The sequence below is a fragment of the Delphinapterus leucas genome, chromosome 19 (genome assembly GCF_059928025.1).
Source record: "Delphinapterus leucas isolate spDelLeu-1000000601 "Yukka" chromosome 19, BTC_Dleu_Yukka2, whole genome shotgun sequence".
In the NCBI taxonomy this organism is placed as follows: Eukaryota; Metazoa; Chordata; class Mammalia; order Artiodactyla; family Monodontidae; genus Delphinapterus; species Delphinapterus leucas.
Genome location: NC_143147.1, coordinates 25,574,173 through 25,594,474, shown reverse-complemented (window position 1 = coordinate 25,594,474; position 20,302 = coordinate 25,574,173). Strand labels below are relative to the sequence as shown.

The 20,302-nt window shown below is 48.3% G+C and overlaps 1 protein-coding gene across 2 annotated transcripts in view; it reads left to right on the top strand.

Moving 5' to 3' along the window:
- The window catches only part of ASIC2 (acid sensing ion channel subunit 2), a 1,017,730-nt gene that overhangs the window by 939,988 nt on the left and 57,440 nt on the right, over positions 1-20,302 (top strand). For both annotated transcript variants that reach the window (XM_022595987.2, XM_089900798.1), the window contains exon 3: positions 16,752-16,879. In XM_022595987.2, coding sequence (XP_022451695.1) covers positions 16,752-16,879 — 128 coding nt within the window. The remainder of the gene's footprint in view (positions 1-16,751; positions 16,880-20,302) is intronic.

Here is a 20,302-nt window from a genome sequence, read left to right as displayed (position 1 = left end):
AAGAGCATCTCTTGGAGACTCTGGTCACCTTAAAGCTGCTCGTTTCCTGGGCTGGTTGGCGGGGTGAGCCTCACGTGGGTGGGAGTGAGGTCCACACACCTGCCGAAGGATGAGAGGTGGGCTCTGGCCGGTGAGGGATGCTGGTCCACAAGGCCACCTAAGGAGGCACGGCCACATCCTGCCGTTTGCTCATTGCTCCCATGGGCTGGGGGCACGGCCAAGCCTCTCACCGCCACAGTCCTCGGCAGGGAGGAGCCTTCCTGACCTGCCAAGCCGTGTGGCTCCACAGATGCCATCTTGCCTCCTTTACGTTTCCACTTCCTCTCAATCCCCAGGCAAAGGAGCCTGGGTCCTTAGAGGAGGTATTTGGGTGATGATGGAGAAGAAAGAAATTGGAAGTTGGCTGTTGAGGGAGTGGCCTCAGACAACTTGATGACAGAGGCAAAGTAGGAGGACAGGAAAGTGGTTTTACAGAGTCAGACCGAAGATCAAACCCCCAGCCCTGCCTTTATCAGCCGATCAGATGAGAGCTGTCTGCAAACGGTAAACAGTGGAAGGTTGATAACGGCAACCAGTAGGTGGGAGGATGGTCAAACCCATCCCAGAGGTAGAGACTATGCCAGATATCTCATACCTACACAAGGGTCCTGGGGCACCTTATCATCTGGATGTCTCATTCTCAAAGCAGAGCCTTTGGCACATTCTTGCTTCACCTCTCAGAAATTTAAGAAAGCAGTGAGGGAGCCACGCCTCCAGGTGTAACTCTGACCTAGAGGATGGACCTTTGGTGCCAAGGAGTGAATTAGGAAGAGGCACCCCCTTTGGTGGACCAACCCTATGGACTCACGCTTAGTGAGTAGAAAGTAACTATGAAATTTACCAAAAGTGTCCTTTCCTCCGGGCTGACAGTGCCTCCTTGGTCAAACATCCTTGTGCAAGGCAGCCTGGAAATATGCCATTTTAAAGAAGGCAGGCTCAGTCACACATAGACCTTGACAGTATGCCCCCAAGTCGGCCCTATGGGCTGTTAGCAGTTTCAGATGTTACGTGTTACAGGAATAGAAAGGATCTGGGGAACCCTGGCTAGGCAAAATTAAACACATTAATTCAGGACAGGAATTCTTTAATACACTATATTATAAATCTCCAAGATAGCATATTGCATACATCATTTATTTCCTCAGTGCTTTTGACTGTGGAAAACCTTCTTTTTCATGGAGGAGCTCACAAAACAGAAAAAGGACAGAAAAGCTGTCCTCGACTACGGAAGTGCAGATTTCATGACCAACGTTTTTCTAAAGGAAATTAAATTGAAGGCGGGTGGGAGGTTGCTAAAAATGAAACTCTGTGTAGATGCCTCTGAGTAACTTCAAAGATAAAAGAAATAAGCAGTGGGTTATCTAGGCTGCAAATGAGAAAAACCAGATTCAAACAAGCCTGGGCATAAAAGGAATTGTATTGCCCGTGGAATCCAAGGCAAACTTCAACAACCCAGCAGCAGGAAGGCAAGGGTGCAGCATCAGAAACAACTGGAACCAAGGGCAGGAGATTCCTCGATCTCTCACCCCTTCTCTCACCTCTCCTCTTTCTAAACTGCTTTGTTCTCTCTCACTAGAGACAGGCTTTTTCCACACATATATCTTTTCACACATGGTTCCCAATAGATGTATATCTTACACGTCCTGCTACCAGCGAGAGACCATTCTGGCTCTCTCACTGATATCCTATTAAAAAAGAACAACAACAACAACAAAAAAAAAAAAAAACAGGGAAGAGACTCATTGGTCCAGCCAGTCAGGTGCCCACCTCTGGACCAGTCAGTGAGCGGGAGTGTGTTCATGGAAGGACATGGGAGCCCTGAGGGATCTGGGTTCCCGAGAATGGCCCTGCTGGGGAAAGAGGGGGCGAGGGTGGGGATGGGTTACATCTGAGAGAACCAGAATTGGTGTGCAGGGAGCCCTCTAATGAGCTTGCATTCTAAATAGACAGGCTCAGATTTTATATCCTTCATTCATCCTGATGTAGAATACACTTTGTAATCAAGTAAACTCCGCCTTGAGGTCCCCAAGTTCTAATATTGTGGGAAAATGAATTTGACATTATATTTTTGAGCAATTATTTTGAGAGTCAGTGCTCTAATAGAGGTCAATGTCTTGCCCCATATTATCTCCCCAGCCTCATCCCCTTTACTCTGTCCCCTTGTTCGCTTGGCAGTAACGACTCTGGCTTCCCTGGAACTCCTTGTACCCTCCAGGAAAGCTTACCTTCAAGTATCTGCATTCTCCTTTCCTTCTGCCTAGAATTCCCTGCTCGGACCCACATGGCTTATTGCTTCACCTCCATCGAGTCTTTGCTCAGACATCACCTACCCTGACTACCCTATTAAAAATTGTACCCCCGCCCCACTCCTTACCCCTCCTTATATGTTCTGCTTGTCCTTTGTTCCATGTCGTGTGTCACCTTCGAGTATACCATCCTCCTCTATTGAAACACATGCTCCAAGAGATAGGGATCTTGGACTGTCTGGCTCACTGACACATACCAGGGCAATAAATATTTTTTGACATATCTGTTGAGAGAGAGAAAAAAATTGCTGTGTTTTGCGCACTGATGGGGCCAGGCTGAGGAAGAAGCTAATATTAATGAGTAGCTACTATGTGCCGTGAACATTCTATCCCATGAATCCTCCAAGTGACCCTGCTAACGAGGTGTTATCCCCACTGAAAAATAAAGAAACTGGAGCCCAGAGAAGCTGAGCTTGTGTGTGTTCCCCTTGGGGAAATCTCCCCAAGAACACACACTTCACTAAGTGGTTGAACCAAAGCTGAAAACCCACGTATGGACCCAAAGGCGATTCTCCTTCCACTATATTCCTTTAATGTTCAAAATGTGATTGTAAAGGCAGTGCCATGAAAATAGCTCAGAAAAAAAAAGTTCCAGTGACATCTTTGGAGACAGAATGGCATATAATGATAGGTCTGTTGCTGTTCTCCTTTTCTATTTTTTCCTCTTTTTTTTTTTTTTCCATAGCAGAATCCTTGTACTGAACAAAAGCTTTAGCACAGCTCCAATATATAAAGCAGATAAAGGTAGAGCTGCTCTGGTCCAGCTGGAGACGGGGCCCCCAGTTTGATTTCTCCATACTCACTGTGGCCGACCCTGAGACATTCCTGGAGGAACCCTAGGACTCCAAGGAACCCAGCTTGAAAACCACTGAATGGGCAACTGATGTTATTGGGAATGAAAAGCACCCATTGGTCCTATGGTTGTGTACATCCCAGAGACCAGCTCTACATCCCTCCCCCTTCTCCTGGCATAGTGAAAGGAGTCCATGACGTGCCCGCTGAGCTCCAAAGCTTCAGGGAAATTGACAGTCTAGATTTCTGGTCGGACACAGTGGAATGAACATAAGTATGTATGGAGGCTCCCTCCCCAAACTTCCCCTAAATTGCAATCAAGGATTTTTTTTTTTTAAGAGTATAATCCCACGAGGATGAAGAAGATGGGTGAGAAGACAATAGTAGATGTCAGCAAATTTTTGGAAAATGGAGAGCAGATGGTAACTGACTGAACAGACAAGGCTGAAGGATCAGGCTCTGCACAGGGAAACCAATTAAAGTCAAACGATTCTCACCATAGATGCCCCCCTCCTCCCAGAAAGTATGAGGGATTGGAGGCATCAGATACTGTTGACGACAGGGTTGAGAGGTGCAGGTAAAACTAGGAGGATTAGTTAAAAGTCTGTAAAAGGAGCTGTTAAGTCCCCCAGATATCCTCCCATGGCCCAAAGCAGCCAAATATCTCTCTGCACCCCAGCAAAAGATAAGATTGAAATAGACAGGCTCTGGGCTAGGGGAGACCAGGCAAAGCTGAGGGCATGGGTGAGGTGCTGTACAGAAAACAGGGAGATAAGCTGAAATTCTGCTTACTGAGTAGTGAGACCCCCAGCCAGACTAATCTACCTCGCCTACCCCCAACCAGAGATCTGGGGAATCCCTTCCTGGAGACACTGACAAGCTCAATAGAAAAGATTCGCAGAGAATGACAGTCAGGAGTCCCCACACAAACCTAGTTAGATCACCCTAGGGTGAAGTCCCCTGGTAAGTCTTCCCACACACAAGGAAGACTGTCCAGGCTCGAAGTACCAGTTGGGCTTCCCTGGTGGGGCAGTGATTAAGAATCCACCTGCAAATGCAGGGGACACAGGTTTGAGCCCTGGTCCAGGAAGATCCCACCTGCGGTGGAGCAACTAAGCCCATGCGTCACAACTACTGAAGCCCATGCACCTAGAGCCCGTGCCCCGTAACAAGAGGAGCCACTGCAATGAGAAGGCCATGCACCACAACGAAGAGTAACCCCGGCTCTCCACAGCTAGAGAAAACCCGTGCACAGCAACAAAGACCCAATGCAGCCAAAAATAAATAAATTTTTAAAAACTAACAAGTACCTCTTAACTATGAATGGAGAGTCAACAAGCCAAGCGTTTGAGGGGAGCCACTAACAGGAAAGGAACCAAAACCAAACAAACAAAAAAGAAACTTTGAGGAAATAGAGATAATGGTTAATGGCAAAAAGCTCTAGAGCCCAGGTTCAAATCCAGCTATACAACTTACTAGCTATGTGACCTTCGACAAGTTACTTAACCTCTCTGAGCCTCAGTTCCATCACCTCTAAAATGAGAATAATATTATCTACTCTTCAAGGTTGTTAGGAAGATCGAAATGAGTTAATATTTTTGAAATACTTAGAAAAGTGCCTGAATAATATTAAGCACTATGTATGTGTTTGATAAATAAAAAATAAGTGTAGGAAGCAGAAGGAAACATCAAACTATTTTAATTAAAATTCTCTAGAGATAAGAGATAATATGAATAATGCATTCATAAACACCAGCTATTAAAATAGGATGCTATTAAAAAGTAACATTCAAAGAAAAAGTTTTTTTAAAAAAACCTCCTGGAAATTAAAAATATTATTGCAACCATTTTTTTAAACCCACAGAAGCTTGGAATTTAGGAAATCGCCTGAAAAGTAAAACAAAAAGACAAAGAGATGGAAGATGGGAGAGAAAAAAATATGAACATGAGAGGATAAATCCAGAAAGCCCAACATCCTACAACTAGGAGTTCTAGAATAACAAAAATGAGAGAGTGGAGAAGAGGATGTTGCCAAAGAAATAAAATAAGAAAAATTCCCAACTGATCCACATGATTTTCCATATTAAAAGAGTTCACTAAGTCCTGTAATAAGTGGCAAAAGAACCAGACCAAGATGCATCCTTGTGAAATTCGGCCTCATAGAGATAAAGAAAACCTTTTAAAAGGTTCTGGAGAGAAAAAAAACAGTCACATACCTAGGATATAGAATCAGAATAGACTTCTCCACAGGGGTAGTTGAAGCCAGAAGACAATGGCAGAATGCCTTCACTTTTGGGGCAGGGACCAAGGGGGGGTGGGAATCTTTCTTGTCTAAGATAGAGCTCTATATCCAGCAACCTACAAATGAAGTATGAGGGTAGAATTTGGTTTCAAATATATTTTTATATATATATATATATATATATAAAATATATTCCTATATATACATATACATGATAGCATTTAAGTTCTACTCTCAGCAAATTTCAATTATATGCTACAGTGTTATCAACTATAGTCACCGTGTTTTACATTAAATCCTCTCACCTTATTGATTTTTTTTTTTTTTTTTTTTTTTGCGGTACGCGGGCCTCTCACTGTTGTGGCCTCTCCCGTTGCGGAGCACAGGCTCCGGACGCGCAGGCTCAGCGGCCATGGCTCACGGGCCCAGCTGCTCCGCGGCATGTGAGATCTTCCCAGACCAGGGCACGAACCCATGTCCCCTGCATCAGTAGGCGGACTCTCAACCACTGCACCTCCAGGGAAGCCCGGTCTTTTTTTTTTTTTTTTTTAACATCTTTATTGGAGTATAATTGCTTTACAATGGTGTGTTAGTTTCTGCTGTATAACAAAGTGAATCAGCTATACATATACATGTGTCCCCATATCTCTTCCCTCTTGCGTCTCCCTCCCTCCCACCCGCCCTACCCCACCCCTCTAGGTGGACACAAAGCACCGAGCTGATCTCCCTGTGCCATGCGAACTTATTGATCTTATAACTGAAAGCTTGTACACTTTCACTAACCTCTCCATTTCCCCCACTCCCAGTCCTGGCAAATGCTTTTCTGCTCTTTCTATGAGTTTGACCTTTTTTTTTTTTCCATTTCTGCTATAGGTACAAGCCAAACAAACCAAAAAACAAAAAGGAAAAAAATAGGAAAAACAAAATAGTTTCACAAGGAGGAGATCAAAAACGTTATACACAATAAGGCTGGGGTGTGGGCAATACTCACATAGTCATAATTATGTAAAAGCTGGATAATGACTTAATCAAAATATCATCTAAGCCTATATAGGAGGGTGAAAGGCAAGGGAATATGCTAGGATACTTCATACAAGAAGCCTACACCCTTAGCTCCCATGGTAGAAATTCAGTAGGTAATATTTAAAAATTTTAAAAGCCAAGAAATAACTGTCGAGCAATTGATGTCCATGAAAATATGAAAGTCAGTACCAGAAGAAACAGCTCAAACCATTGAGAGTGGTAGCCTCCGAGGAGTGGGACTCGGGGGGTGGGGAGAGGTAGAGCAGTACCAACTGGCTTTTTAAATGATGTACATGTATTACTTTGATAAAAATTAAATTTAAAAATGATCAGAAAATTTCCACGTAGCTGGAAGGTCTAAGCAGCTCTCAAGGGTAGCACGGTTCCCAGCCCCCATCACAAATGGGACACAGCAAGAGGGATGCGGTTGGTTGCCATGGTTTCCCCAACACCTCTGCTTCCAGGAAAGACTCTTGTCCTAGTGCCTGGTACCAAGGACCTCCCCAGAGGGAGAAGTGCCGGCTCTGGACTGAATTCTGCGAGTCTGGAGCACAGAAACATGCTGTGTGCGGCTGGCTGTGATTTTGAGCTCACTCTCAGAGTGGGCCTTCGTACTAGAGAGGTGGCCTCCGCAGGTGCCAAGGAATCTGGAGAAATGATGCCATAAGTCAGAAGCACCGCTGGAGGCAGGCATCCATTTATGCGCCAGAGGAAGCCTGACTTCTGTCATTCTGAGAAAACCTACTTAATGCACATGCAAAGTGCTGTGCAGAAAACATATGTGCTTCGGTTAAAACTCCCGGCCCAGTAGGCAGTGGTCTGAGGGGACCATCTAGGAGGTGGATGAAACAGACCCACCTCAGAGCTCACACCTTACTATCCAATAAATTGCAAAGAGCACCTACTATGTGCCAGGCACTCAGGGATACAGATGTAAGGCCCAGTCCAGGTTTTCAAAGTGTTCACGATCTAGGAACCATCTCGAGGCCTCCTTTTATGTGCGAGATGGAAATTCATTGATCCAATAGCTCTCACGTTAAGTGCCTTAAGGAATGGCAGGCATTTGCAGTCTGCTTGGGAGACATGTGAACAATTATATGTCATCAAGCGCTATGAAGGATAGAGGAAAGCTGGGGTGCAAAGGAGGGGATAATCAGTTCTGGAAGAGGGAAAAAGGTATCTTGGAGGGGGGAGGTAGGTGGCTTACAGAGGATATGACCATCGGGCCTACTCTCAGGCCTGTTTGCCAGGTAGCTGGGCAGTGTATGGGAGTCAGAGGAGGGTGTGGGTCATAGGGAGGTGAGATGCCAGGGGGAGGGAATTGGGAGCAAAGGCCAAGGACAGGCCCAGGTGTCCTGGGGTGGCTGGATCCAAGGGTGAGACCTCGGGCTGGAGAGGTAGGCAGAGGCCAGATAACCACAGGCCCGGTATGCTCTGTTCCAGCATAGATGTTCTCCTGTGAGTCCTACCACCCAGAGTGTGGTCCTCCCACCAGCAGCGTTGGCATCCCCTGGGAGCTCATCAGAAATGCAAAACCTCAGACTCCACACCGAATCTGCCTGGTAACAGGATCCCCAGTGACTCACATTCAAGTATGAGAAGCTCTGATCTAGACCACTGTTTCCCACCCTTTGGAAATACGAGGATGACTTTTTAACATCAAAATATTTCTCAGACGTCACCCCCACATGAATGCTCTCATGCTTTTCACATTTATTTATTGAAAAAATATTCAACATCAGGAAGCTGCTATGAATCCAGTAATGCTTTGAATGAGTTTGAATTCTGCAGACACATCACAATCTACGCACAGGATCTGTTCAGCAATCTGCTTATACCAAAGTTCTGCTGTCAGTGTGTGTCAACAGTTTTTATCAATAGACCTTAATCACCCACCAACTTCCCGTATAGTTTCGGAGACATGGCACTTTCTCCTGCACGTCGGTTGCCCACCCAGACTTACCAGCTCTCTTAGCAAGTAATTTATAATCTCTGAGCCTGAATGAACTAGGGAAACTCATTATTTAAAGGATCCTTGGAATAAATCTTTGTGTAATGAGCCTAGACCCAACTCCACACTCAGTGCCTTCACTGATGTAGGTTTTGTAAACGATTTGTTTCACAGAAGTGCGTTTAGTGTGATCACACTTCCCTGTTGCGTAACCACGACCTAACGTTAACTACCTCCTGCGCCAACATGGGCACATTACTCTCCAGTATAGGAGGCACATCGCCTGCATACTGTCCTTTGATCCTCACACACTCTTGTGATGTAGACAGGGCACTGCTAATCATTGAACAGATGAACCCGCTTAACAGATGTGGTAAAGCAGGTCTCCGAGAGGCTGAGTGACTTTCCTACCATCTCATGTTTAAGTACTGGAACTAGGACAGGATTCCATAGCTTCTGATTTGGTCCTTGGTTCTTTCTGCCAAGAGCTAGTGTTCCTTAAAAATGAGGAAAAAGAAAAGGAAAAAAAGGTTGCTTTGGATAACACTCGGTTCAACAGAGGGTAACAGGTTATAGGGTCTTTAAAATGCTAGTGTGTTTGAGGCTCTGCCAGAGGGGGCTGGGATTTGCAGCCTTCACCCAACTTTTGTGGCCGCTTGATAACATCTCCTGGGTCACGAGCCATTGGTGAGAACACTTTGCTACCTCAGGCTGTCGCCCTGAACAGATATAATTGCATCCCATCCAGCAGGGGACACAGCGTTGATCTTTCTTCCTCCAGAAGCCCAGCTCACCTCAGAATGGCACCCAGGAGCAATCAAGCGTGAGGGTTGCCATCTCCGTGCTGGGTTCGGGTTTTCTCACCTAGGATGTTGCTTAACTGGGCCTGTCTGTGTGGAGCAGGGCAGAGAGGGAGGACAAGAGATGCCTCATCCATTTTTAGACAGCAATTTGTGGATTCTTTGTGCTGTCTTTAGAAAAATCAACCTTTTCTGACTTGATGTAAGTGCTGAACGGCCACGTCTAATTTTTTTAATCTGTTTTTCAGGAAATTAAAATGAGATGCAGTGAGGTTGGAGACTTGTGCGTGATCCCCAGCTCGTAGAATTTTAGAGCTAAAAGTAACCTGAGAGATCAGCCATCCTTTGCAAGGCTCAGAGAGGCAATATGACTTGCCTGAGGTCACACAGCTATTAAGGGGTAGGGCTGGGAGTCAAACCCAGCTCTCTGTGATCTCAGAGCCAATGTTTTCTTTTATATACTTCCCTGTTCTTCTTTCCAGGGCCCCACCTGGGGCCTCCTTGGATTCATGCCATGGATTTCTCTGTGCAAGCCAGGGGAGCATGAGGGACCACAATGGCACCTCTCATGGGCCACCCAAACTGCATTTGTAGTCAGCCTGGTAGAAATGCCAGGGCTCTCAAGGGCTAGGACCGTGGTCCCTGTCATTGTCACTGTCAGACATTCAGTGAGCTTTCCCTTGATCTCTGAGATGAGAGAACGAAGGCTTCATCCATTAGCATGTTCAAACCCATTCTGCATATTTTGCAGAAAAATGAGGCTCCAAGAGATGAATTAACTTGCCAAAGGTCACAGAGCTGGAAGTGACCTCACCCTGCCTGACCCCAGAGCCCCAAGCGTCTAACCAACTGTCCTAGGCGCTCTCTGGTTCTGACCCCCCGAGTACAAGGGGCCGACACGTCCACTGACTCAGAATGCCTGGTTCGCTCCTTTGAGAAAGGGGTGCTCCGTCTCTGGGCATAAGCCCCGCCCACCCTGGCCCCAGTGTGGGAGGCGGGAGCCCCCAGAGCTCCATAAGCCATGCAGGGCAATTGGCTCTCCTGGGGGGAGGGGGGCAGAGGGTCCCGGGCCCCTCCCCACAGAAGCCTGGGCAGGCCATGTACATCCCTGAGTGCGCCTCAGCTAGTGAGGCCTTCAGAGATGAAGATGCACTGGGGTCAGCTCTGCTGGGGAAGGTTAGCATGAAAATAAGAAGGCTCCGGTGGTCATATCTTCAGATCCTGGAAGAAGGGGTAGAGCTAGAAGCAAGTAAAATCTAAAAGCAGGCAGTTGTCAACTCAGTGCAAGGATGAACCCTGGAAACCACGGGCTACCCTTGCAGGTAGTGAGGTCCCCATTCCCAAGAGGCTCCAACCAACGGCTGCCCTTCCATGGACAGTGAGGCAGAGAGGCCTCCTACTGCTTCTCAGAGGTAAGGTAGTAGATGCCCTCTGGGGACTCTGCCATCAGGATCCAAGCAAGAAATCAACAGCACCCGCAGACGGGGTAATACAGGGAACGATTAGTGAAGGGCTAGTCACAAAGGTGGTGCGGGCAAGGCTTAGGGAAGGCAGTACTGATGGGGCAGTATCCTGAGCCTGGTAGCAGAGAGAGCCATTGCCATGCCTGGGAAAGGGAGAAAGAGCCCATATCAGAATGGAGCGCTCCCTCCAGGCCCCGAGCCAGAGTCGTGCCCTTCCAAGGTGGCACGCAGCTAACGCACAGGGACCCAGCAAATAGAATTGAGAGACTGAATATCCCAGCCTGACTCTCCCCTCTCCCCCAGTTTCCTACCTGGGCCCACCATTGGCTGAAGCCAACCAGCAGCTAGAGGGCAAGGGAGCCCAACAGTGCACTTCATACAAGTGCAGCTCCCAGGGCAGAGAGAAGAGTGGAGAGGATGGGTAGGGGACAAACAGAGCCATCCTGCACTGAGACGCATCTCACCGTATGGCTGGCCTCCCTCCCACCCTCTCCTCTCAAGCTAGCTATCCCAGCCACTGTTACAAAGACAGTTTCCTCCAACCCAAGATTGCTTTGTACCAGCACATGCCCCTGCCTTAGCCTAGAAAATTCCTCCAGGATTTCAGAGTCGCTTCTTTGCCTCCTCTTCAGTGTTTATTGCCTCTGCGTGCTTCCTGTAATTTGCAAAGATTAAAAATGTAAGCTTTTATTGTGATGTACTTTCCCTGCCCCATTATGCATTCTGCCGGTGGCTCCCCCGCCCCCCGCCGACTCCCCAGCCCAGCAGAGCTTCCCAATCCTTTCTGCAGGCACAGAAAATTCTCCACAGGTAGACTTCACCTGGTGCCGGCCGTGGCCCTGCTCCTAAAAAGGAGACTCTGGCTTCTGCAAGTTGAAGTCCCTTTACCACCCTCCTCCTGATTCAACATCATCTTTCATGTTACGCCCTCAGGGTTTCAGCTTGGTCCCTATTAACAAGGGCTCCTAACGCTGTGTGTGTGTAGTAACTTCCCCTTTCTCTGTGCTCTCTCTCTGGGGCTTTGAATCCTGGTGTTCATGATATGTAAACAAATCCTTCACTGCACTGGGGGCCTGCACTCTTTGAAGCAACTCAGTGTTGAATCTTTTGGTGGTGAGAGGAATTGGAAGATGCGAACAATTCTGTCCGGCTTCAACAGGGGTTGTCATCAGGGCTGGCTTCCTGGTTGTGTGACCACTGCAGTCACACAGGCTCAGGAGGGTCACAGTCTTGGTTTAATGCTTTACCACTGCTGTCTTGAGTTTCTCAATACATTTTTAACGAGGTGCCCCACATTTTCAGTTTGAACCCAAACATTGTATGGGTGGCCCGAGTTCTTGTTACTGTTATTGTTGCTGCTGTTGCTGTTGTTTTCTGTGCAGCCCAGCTGCATGTCGGTGAATGAGACCTTCTGCCTTGTGCAACATGGGAGCAAGCCCGTCACTGGGTGACATGCGGTGCTGGTGTTTCCTAGGGTCCAGCCAGACCCTGGCAGACTCACAGCTGGTCAAAGGGCGGGGAACAGTCAGCTCAGCAGAGGAAACTCCCTCGCTCAATTTGTTTTGTTCAACAAGTAGTTATTGAGCTCTGCTCTGTTCCAGGCACCATGCTAGGGGCTTTAGGGGAAATGACAATGAAAGAGATACTCCCTTTCTCCAGCATCCACTCAGAACCCCAGGGCTATGAACCAGGACATCTGCTCACGTGAAATAAACCACACCCCTAGTGGGGGAGGAAGAGTGACGAATTGCAAGTCAGAAGACCTGGCTCTTGGCCCCTGCTCTGCTCTTGACTTGCTGTGTGACCTTGGGCAAGTCAATTCCCCTCTCTGGACTAGATCGCTGCTGCCCAAATGTGTTTGGCCTCAGATAATTTGTATCAGAATCCCTGGGCATGCAAGTTTCCTGGGCTTCACCCCAGAGGGACAGAATCAGAATCTCTAGGGAGTGGATCCCGGGGATGGTCACGCAGAGCTCCGTATGTGATTTCAACGTGCATTCTAGTCTGAGACCGTTGGAGGTACGTGGGCGGAGCCTTTGGCTCTAACGGCCTATGCTTGATCACTTCATTTCTTAAAGTGTGTCTTCGTATTTGCACTGATAGTGTGCCGTGTCCAGGAAAGGCAGGAGCCGAGGGTGGGTACAGGGCAGGGACTGGAGGGAGGCTGTTATTCACTTTCAAACTGGAGAATTACTCCATAGAGGGGAGCTGAGGGCAGTTCTGTGAAGGAAAAGGAACTTCCTGGAGATGGGAGAATAAGTGGCGCTTTGGGAGAAGCAGGATCAGGGAGGATCTGGGACTACAGTCATGGGCTGACCACAAATAGGCACAGCTCTACTGCTCAGAACCCCACCCAGATCTCCTGCTTCTGGACAAGAGACCCCACAGGGGCGCCTGCATAGGAAAGCGGGGTGCTCAAGCCCTTGTCACCCCTACTGCTCCGAGAGGGCTGGGATCTGCTCACAGGTGACATTCTACAACTGCACTGCCCAGTAAGGTGGTCACCAGCCACGTGTGGCTACTTAATTTTAAGTTTAATTAATTAAAATTCAATTGGATAAAAAATAGATAAATAAAGCAGGCCAGAAAGGTAATATGTGAAGTGATGGATATGTTAATTAACCTGATAGGGGGCATCCTTTCACAATGTATACCTACATCAAGTCGTCCCACTGTGCACTTTAAATACCATACAATTTTATTTGTCAGTTAAGCATCAGTAAAGTTGGGGGGCATTAATTAATTAAATTATAAATTCAGTTCCTCACCTGCGAGTCACATTTCATGGGGCTGAGAGTACCAGGTTGGATAGCAAGGATTATAGAACATTCCATCTTGGTAGAAGGTTCCTCTAGACAGCATTATCCTGAAGAGGGCAGAAACCTTATTCGTGTCTCTTCTGACTCTGCCCATCAGCTTGCATGCCCATCCGTGTTTGTAATGATATGAGAATACTTTAGGAATTTACTCTGCTCCAGCCCCTGCTGCTTCTTGAATAAACTCCCCATCTGAACCCCAACCCAGTCGGAGTAGCCTTGGGCGGCTCTCACTGACACAGGCATGCCTGGCTGTCCTCTTTGCCCATTACTCACAGCACTTCTGACACCAAGGCCTCGTTTCTCATTTCTCCCTGTAACCACAGGTACCTGTAACCACAGGTACCTGTCCTACTGGCTCTAAGGTTTCTTGAGCTCCCTTATATCGCAGGCACACAGCTTCACTAGCTCTGGAAAACACGTTTTGGCATCTCTCCTCTCCCACCCGCTACAGCTCACTGAATGTGCTTTTCTTTCACCCAAGCATGGACATCCCTGTATCCCAGTATCACTGTGTGTTCACTTCTCCCCCATCAAAGCCTGTTCTTTGGGCTCCTTGGCCTCTCCTCAACCCCTCTCTTGGGCAGACCTTAGAACACACAGCCACTGAAAGCTGGCCACTCAGCCTTCTTCATCTCCCCCATCCTCCCTGTCCCTCGGCCCCCTCCCTGATGTACCTGTGGGCCAAGCCCCAGGCTGGGCAATGGGCACCGGACTGAGCAAGAAGCACTCTCGTCTCCTGAGGCATCGGCCATCCATGGGAGAGATGGACACAAATCCACAGGCACGCAGGGACGTAGGGGCAAGAGTTTGCACGGAGCCATCTGGGTAAAGAGATGGCGGAAGACTTGACTCTGCTGGAGGAAAGGGGGAGGTGTTCGTGGGTTTCATGGGATCCTCTACTGCTCCACGAAGATGTGTATGAAAGGATTCCTGGCTGAGGCTCTCTTTTGCCTGAACCTCACTTCAGCCACTGGATTCCTCGTCTAGATTGTGAGAGCCCTGCCTATTCTTCCTCTGGTCCCTGTCTGCCTACTCAACCTTGGCCTGTGCCCCCGACCTTGGAATTCTCACCCAGCTCTGGACGCCTCGCCCTGCCTCGGTCACAGGCCCCCAGGCTGCCCTGGGTCCTGCACATTCACTGCCTCGCTCCGGCCCTTCCCTCCTCGCCTTTCTCTTCTGTGCCAGCTTTAGAGCGTGTCCCCAGACTCTCCCTACGCTATGGCCCTGGGGCTGACACACTCCCCCTCATTGACCTCTGACCTCCATCCCCTCTTATCCTCCCTGATTTCTGCATTTATCCATCCTCTCCCTATTCTCTAGTTTCAGAATACTCCTTGATGTGGTTTCTAAGTTGGCCTTGCCCATGAATAAGCGAGTAAAGGTTGGAGTCACAAGTCTCTCACTCGTTCATGCAACAGGCGTTCCCTGGGTACCTGCAAGATGCCCAGCCGTGTGCAGGGCCTTTGAGATCCAGAGAGAAAAGCCCTGAACTTGGCCTCAACGATGCTCAGCCTTGTGGAAAAGACAGCGAGATAAAGGATTATGACGTGGTGTGGCAGAGGCTTTACCAGGCGTATGTGAAAGACACAACCAGGCAGGAGAAGGAGCGGCTCTGTGCTGGGGCTGGGGGCTGAATCTTCAGTGATGAGAAGGGAGATGGTCAGGTGGACCAAGCAAAAGACATTCCAGGGGCTTCCCTGGTGGCGCAGTGGTTGAGAGTCCGCCTGCCGAAGCCGGGGACACGGGTTCGTGCCCCGGTCCGGGAAGATCCCACATGCCGCGGAGTGGCTGGGCCCATGAGCCATGGCCACTGAGCCTGCGCGTCCGGAGCCTGTGCTCCGCAACAGGAGAGGCCGCGATAGTGAGAGGCCCACGTACCGCAAAAATAAATAAATAAATAAATAAAGACAGACATTCCAGGCAGAAGGAGATGCATGTGCTCCGTGTAGAGCAGGGATCAGTAACAACCAATCTGGCGGCCCTGGTGGGTTGGAACACATAGTGCCACGAAGCAGAGGGCTGCCCAGAGCAAGGCTGGAACGGGGGCAGGTGAAGGAGATTGGGCTCCTTATAAGTGACTCAGATTTGCATTTTGGAAAACTCATGCTTCAAGCTGTTTGCAAAGAATAAGAGAAGGAGACCCAGGAAAGGCTGATAGATCCCATAAGTGCACTTCCTGCCAATTATGAGCACCAGCATATAGGATGAGCCAGGCTCTGCCATCCCGTCCCTTTCTGCTGTCCCTCCCCCGCTCACTGCTGAGGGCCGTTTCTCCTGCCAAAGAACAAAAGGGGAGAAGCTTCTCTTCTAGTTTCCCATCTCCTGCAGCTCCAAGGCGCTTACAGGAAAGCCCCGTGTTTTCTTTTGTTTTTGTTTGTTTTTGCGGTACGCGGGCCTCTCACTGTTGTGGTCTCTCCCGTTGCGGAGCACAGGCTCTGGACGCGCAGGCTCAGCGGCCATGGCTCACGGGCCCAGCCGCTCCGCGGCATGTGGGATCTTCCCTGACCGGGGCACGAACCCGTGTCCCCTGCATCGGCAGGCGGACTCTCAACCACTGCGCCACCAGGGAAGCCCCGTGGCCCCGTATTTTTATTTCAACTGCTGTATCATCGTGTTTTCCTTCTCCTGATCTCCTCGCCTCAGCTCATGGCCCAGTAGAGAAGTTAGTAAATAAAGAGAACAGGTGCTTAACTCACTTCATAATCCCATTCTATAGTTTTGCAGATTGAAGCAAAAAGTTGGTTGGCCTAGCTGACCTGAATTCGTTTCTGATCGCTACTCTAACAGATTGCCACAACCTTAGAGGCATCAAACAACATGAATTTATTATCTTACAGCTCTGGAAGCCAGAAGTCAAAAATGTATTTTAAGGTGTCAGCAGGGCTGCATTCCTTCTAGAGGCTCTAGGGGAAATCCATTCCCTTGCCTTTTCTAGCCTCTGGAAGCTGCCTGCATCCCTGGGCTTATGGATCCTTCCTCCATCTTCAAAGCCAGCAGCATAGATTTTTCCACATCTCTCTGACTCTGATCCTCCCGCTTCCCTCTTGTAAGGACCCTTGTGATCACATTGGGCCACCTGGATGACCAAGGACAATCTCCCCACCTCAAAATCCTTAGTTACATCTGCAGCATCCCTTTCACCAATGTAAGGTAACACAGCCACAGTTTCCAGGGACGAGGATGTGCACATCTCTGGGGGACCATGATTCTACCTACCATGGGGCCTTTCCAGCATCCTTTTGAGCTTTTCAGTCCCAGGACTCCATGAGCATCTGTTATCATTGACCCATGGCTCTGTCCATCTTTGTTCTTTCAGAGGAAACGACGTTTGAAGCAGGCGTGAAGGTTCAGATCCACAGTCAGTCTGAGCCGCCTTTCATCCAAGAGCTAGGCTTTGGGGTGGCACCAGGGTTCCAGACTTTCGTGGCCACACAGGAGCAGAGGGTAAGTCCCCAGGGCTCTCTGGATCAGCGGTCCTTGGTCTCTCCCGGCCACCCGCCACGTGAGGAGGAGAAATGGGATTCCCACTCCTGGAAGGCTCTGAATCCACCCAGGAGGCTGGAGCAGGGCTGGGCTCAGTAAAGAGACTCACCCTGAAATTGGAGAAATGTATCAGGCTAACCTCTGTAATCCAATTCTCCTGTACCGCCTGTTGGTTTCTGCAATTGGGCATGAGGGAAACCCAGCTTATTTGCTTTTTCACTCAACTGGTTGGGGTTTTTTTTCCCAAAACATTCTGGGAAAAAAATCTTTGTGGGGATGGGGTGGGAGTCCAGTGGATGCTGAGGGAAATTGCTCATCAGGGTTTGGTGTGTTTCATCACTGTGGTAATACAGAGCCAAGTGGCCTGCAAAAAGGAACAGGGATAGAGCATCACTCTCTTGTAACAGAGTTTAAGTGGAGGGAAGCCTCTTCATGGGTCCCTGTCTGCTCTCTGATTTAGCACCAGAGGGGGGACCCTCCCAGCCAGCCGGGACTTCTACATCAACTCTGTACGTCCGTGGAGTGAGGATTGACACAGATGTGACATGGCTTCCACACCCCAGAAGGGAGACCTTTGTAAATTCCCAGTGGGGAGGAAGCCTCCAAACAGGACTGCAGAGAGACATGGGGATGCTTTTTTGCTCTGACCTCCTGGTTTGCCTAGAATAAAAGCCGGAGAGCCTACGACTCTGAGGGAGTCCTAAACCAGTTCACCCAAGACAACGTGCCCTGGGAGTCCTGGAGCAAAGAATGAGGTGAATGAGTGACGGGGAGCCCAGCTCTAGGGTGTGAGGAAAGGAGACCCTGGAGAACGGGAGCAGCAGTCAGCAAAGAGATGCACACGTAACTTAGGAGCTCCGCTTGTTTTTACAATTTGGCCCAAATCATCTCTCATCCAGTACTGATCACTGATTCCTTAGCCATTTTATAAAGCGATCTTCTGTATCGGAAACTGGTTTTAACTCTCTAAGCGAGCTGGGAAAACGTTGATGGCGCAGGCCTCACGAACTATTCCCTGTACTTAATGCCTGGGCAGTTGCTAAATATCAAGATCAGCCTCCACTGCAACATGTAGCAGGTGGGATGGTGGCTCTGAGACTGGGGTAGAGAAGGCTGGGAGGTTGGCCCGGCAACTAAGCGGCTCAGAGATAGAGGCAGGCAGTGTAGGCAGAAGTGGAGTATTCAAGAGTGTGCAAGGTGGGAGCCTGGTGGAACGACCAGAAAACTTCTTCCTAGAGGACAAAGAGGGAGGGCATGAAGCAGACAGCACAGAGCCGAGTTCAAGGCTGAGGATTTGAATCAGGAAGCGTGAACGCAGACTAGCAGGTCAAGGTGTGCGGAGAGCCCGGAGCCCAAGCTATTAGCCTGGGTGTAGCAGCAAGCCTTCCTTCGAGTACTGTCAGATAAACAAAGCAGCAAGGACAGATTTAATCAGTAATATACTATTGCAGTAGGGAAGAGGGTTCAGCCTGAACTGAACTCAACTTTGATTTGTGCAGAAGGCACTTGGCGTTTTAAAGGGAAAATGAGGGGGAGCGTTGGGGGGATAGAGGGTGCCTGAGCAGAGTCAGGGAAATGAAGCATTACAAAAAGCTGGAAGTCAGGGGGTGGGGGTCAGTGCGTGTGGAACCCATCCAAGTTTGCTAATAGGACCCCATCACAGTTAGGCTTCTCTCCTCCTGCAGAGACAGGGAGACAGGGGCCCTACCTTTTGGTCTTGGCAGGAACAAACAAACAGTAAGTTCTTTTGGCAGTCTTGAGTTCTTAGGCGGGGACTTTAAGGGGGCTAGGGTCATCCCAGGGATTTGCCTTTGAGCTGTGAGAAGCTGCGTTAGCGTAAAAACGTGTTGAAGACACGGTCATTTTCGTAAAGAGCTTTAGCTGAATGTTTCAAAAATACTAAATATCCTTGAGCTCACTGGAGAATCCAGAATAGATACTACCTGGAGTTCTGCCCTCTGTTTGTCTCCTGCTCCTGGGCTTGTGTGGCCTAAGTAGTATTACGCTACCCTGAACAGCATCCTTCATCCAAGTGCAGTAATACGAGCTGCACCTTTTCTGGATTTCTGCTGGCCTTTTTTATTTCCTTTATACAAATGTGATTTTTCAGAAGTCGATTGTTAACACTATTCTTGTTCTGTTCTTCATCTAAACTATCCATTTCAATGAAAATGAAGGGCTAATGACAAGAAAGAAAGAAGGAAGGAAGGAAGGAAGAAAAGGAAAGAAAGAAGGAAACTATGTTAGTGTTTTTCCAAGTCTTTGTAGGCCAAGGTTGAGGCCTCATGGAGAATAGGGCACAGAGGAGCCTGGCTAGTCCTGCCTTTTGTGTGTGATGTGAGTCAATCTACCTCCCTTCGAAGAACCAGGCATGGGTTAGACTAATAAGTGTGTCCATGAATTCTTTGCCTATCTAATGGTGAATTTGGGGCTAGTTTTCCGATGCGAATCTGATTTTGTGTTTTGTTGAAAGTAACCACCACTCTGATCCTGCATGACTTACCTGTACTGACACCTCTCTGGTGTCCACATTGCTATTACCATGCAGAGGAAGTGAACAGCCTTCCTTGAAACCCACAGGGTAACTCCATCTCACCGCTAGCGAAGGTTGGAAAGAAGGAAGCTCTCTGTAGGAGAGGCTCCTGTGTCATTGGCCTGAGAGATGTGCTCTGTCCTCCCCACTCCACACTGACCCCCCTAACTGACACCAAAGAAATTTCTGGGCCTGGTGTGAATCTGGAGCTGATAACTTCTCAGAACCCTTAAGTCTCTTTCTCTTCCCAACATGAAACAGAGGGACTCCCTGTGGTGGTCAGGGACAGAACATGTTCCCAGCTTCAGAGGACAAATTCATTGTTGGCTTTGAAGTATATTTTCAGAAAATCAGCCTCATTCGTATTAGCGTTGCTATGGTTATTATAAGTAATAATAAGATATTTGGTTAAACATTTTACAGTCTTCAAAGCATTTCCACACCATCTCATTTCATCACTTCATTCATATTAATAGAGAAATACAAAGACACACCCTGGAGCTAAATCTAATAATACATTGTGTTTACACGTATATAAAAGAGCATATTCATAGGAAATAAGACTGGAAGGAAATAAGGCAAAATACCCACAGTGGGGGAATTCTGAATGATTTGTTTTCTTGTCTGGTTTTGCCACATGTCTTATAACGCGGCTTTGTTTTATTTACTTGTTGAGCAAATATTTGTTGAACACCTACTATGGGTGAAGCGATAGGGATACGCTGGTGAGAGAAACAGACCCAGTGTCTGTCCTCAGGGAACCTACGTATTAGTGGTTTCTTTCACATAGGAAAAATAACCGTTAAATAATCTTAAGCCAAGTATGATTTGGGGATTGGCCCCCATTGGTA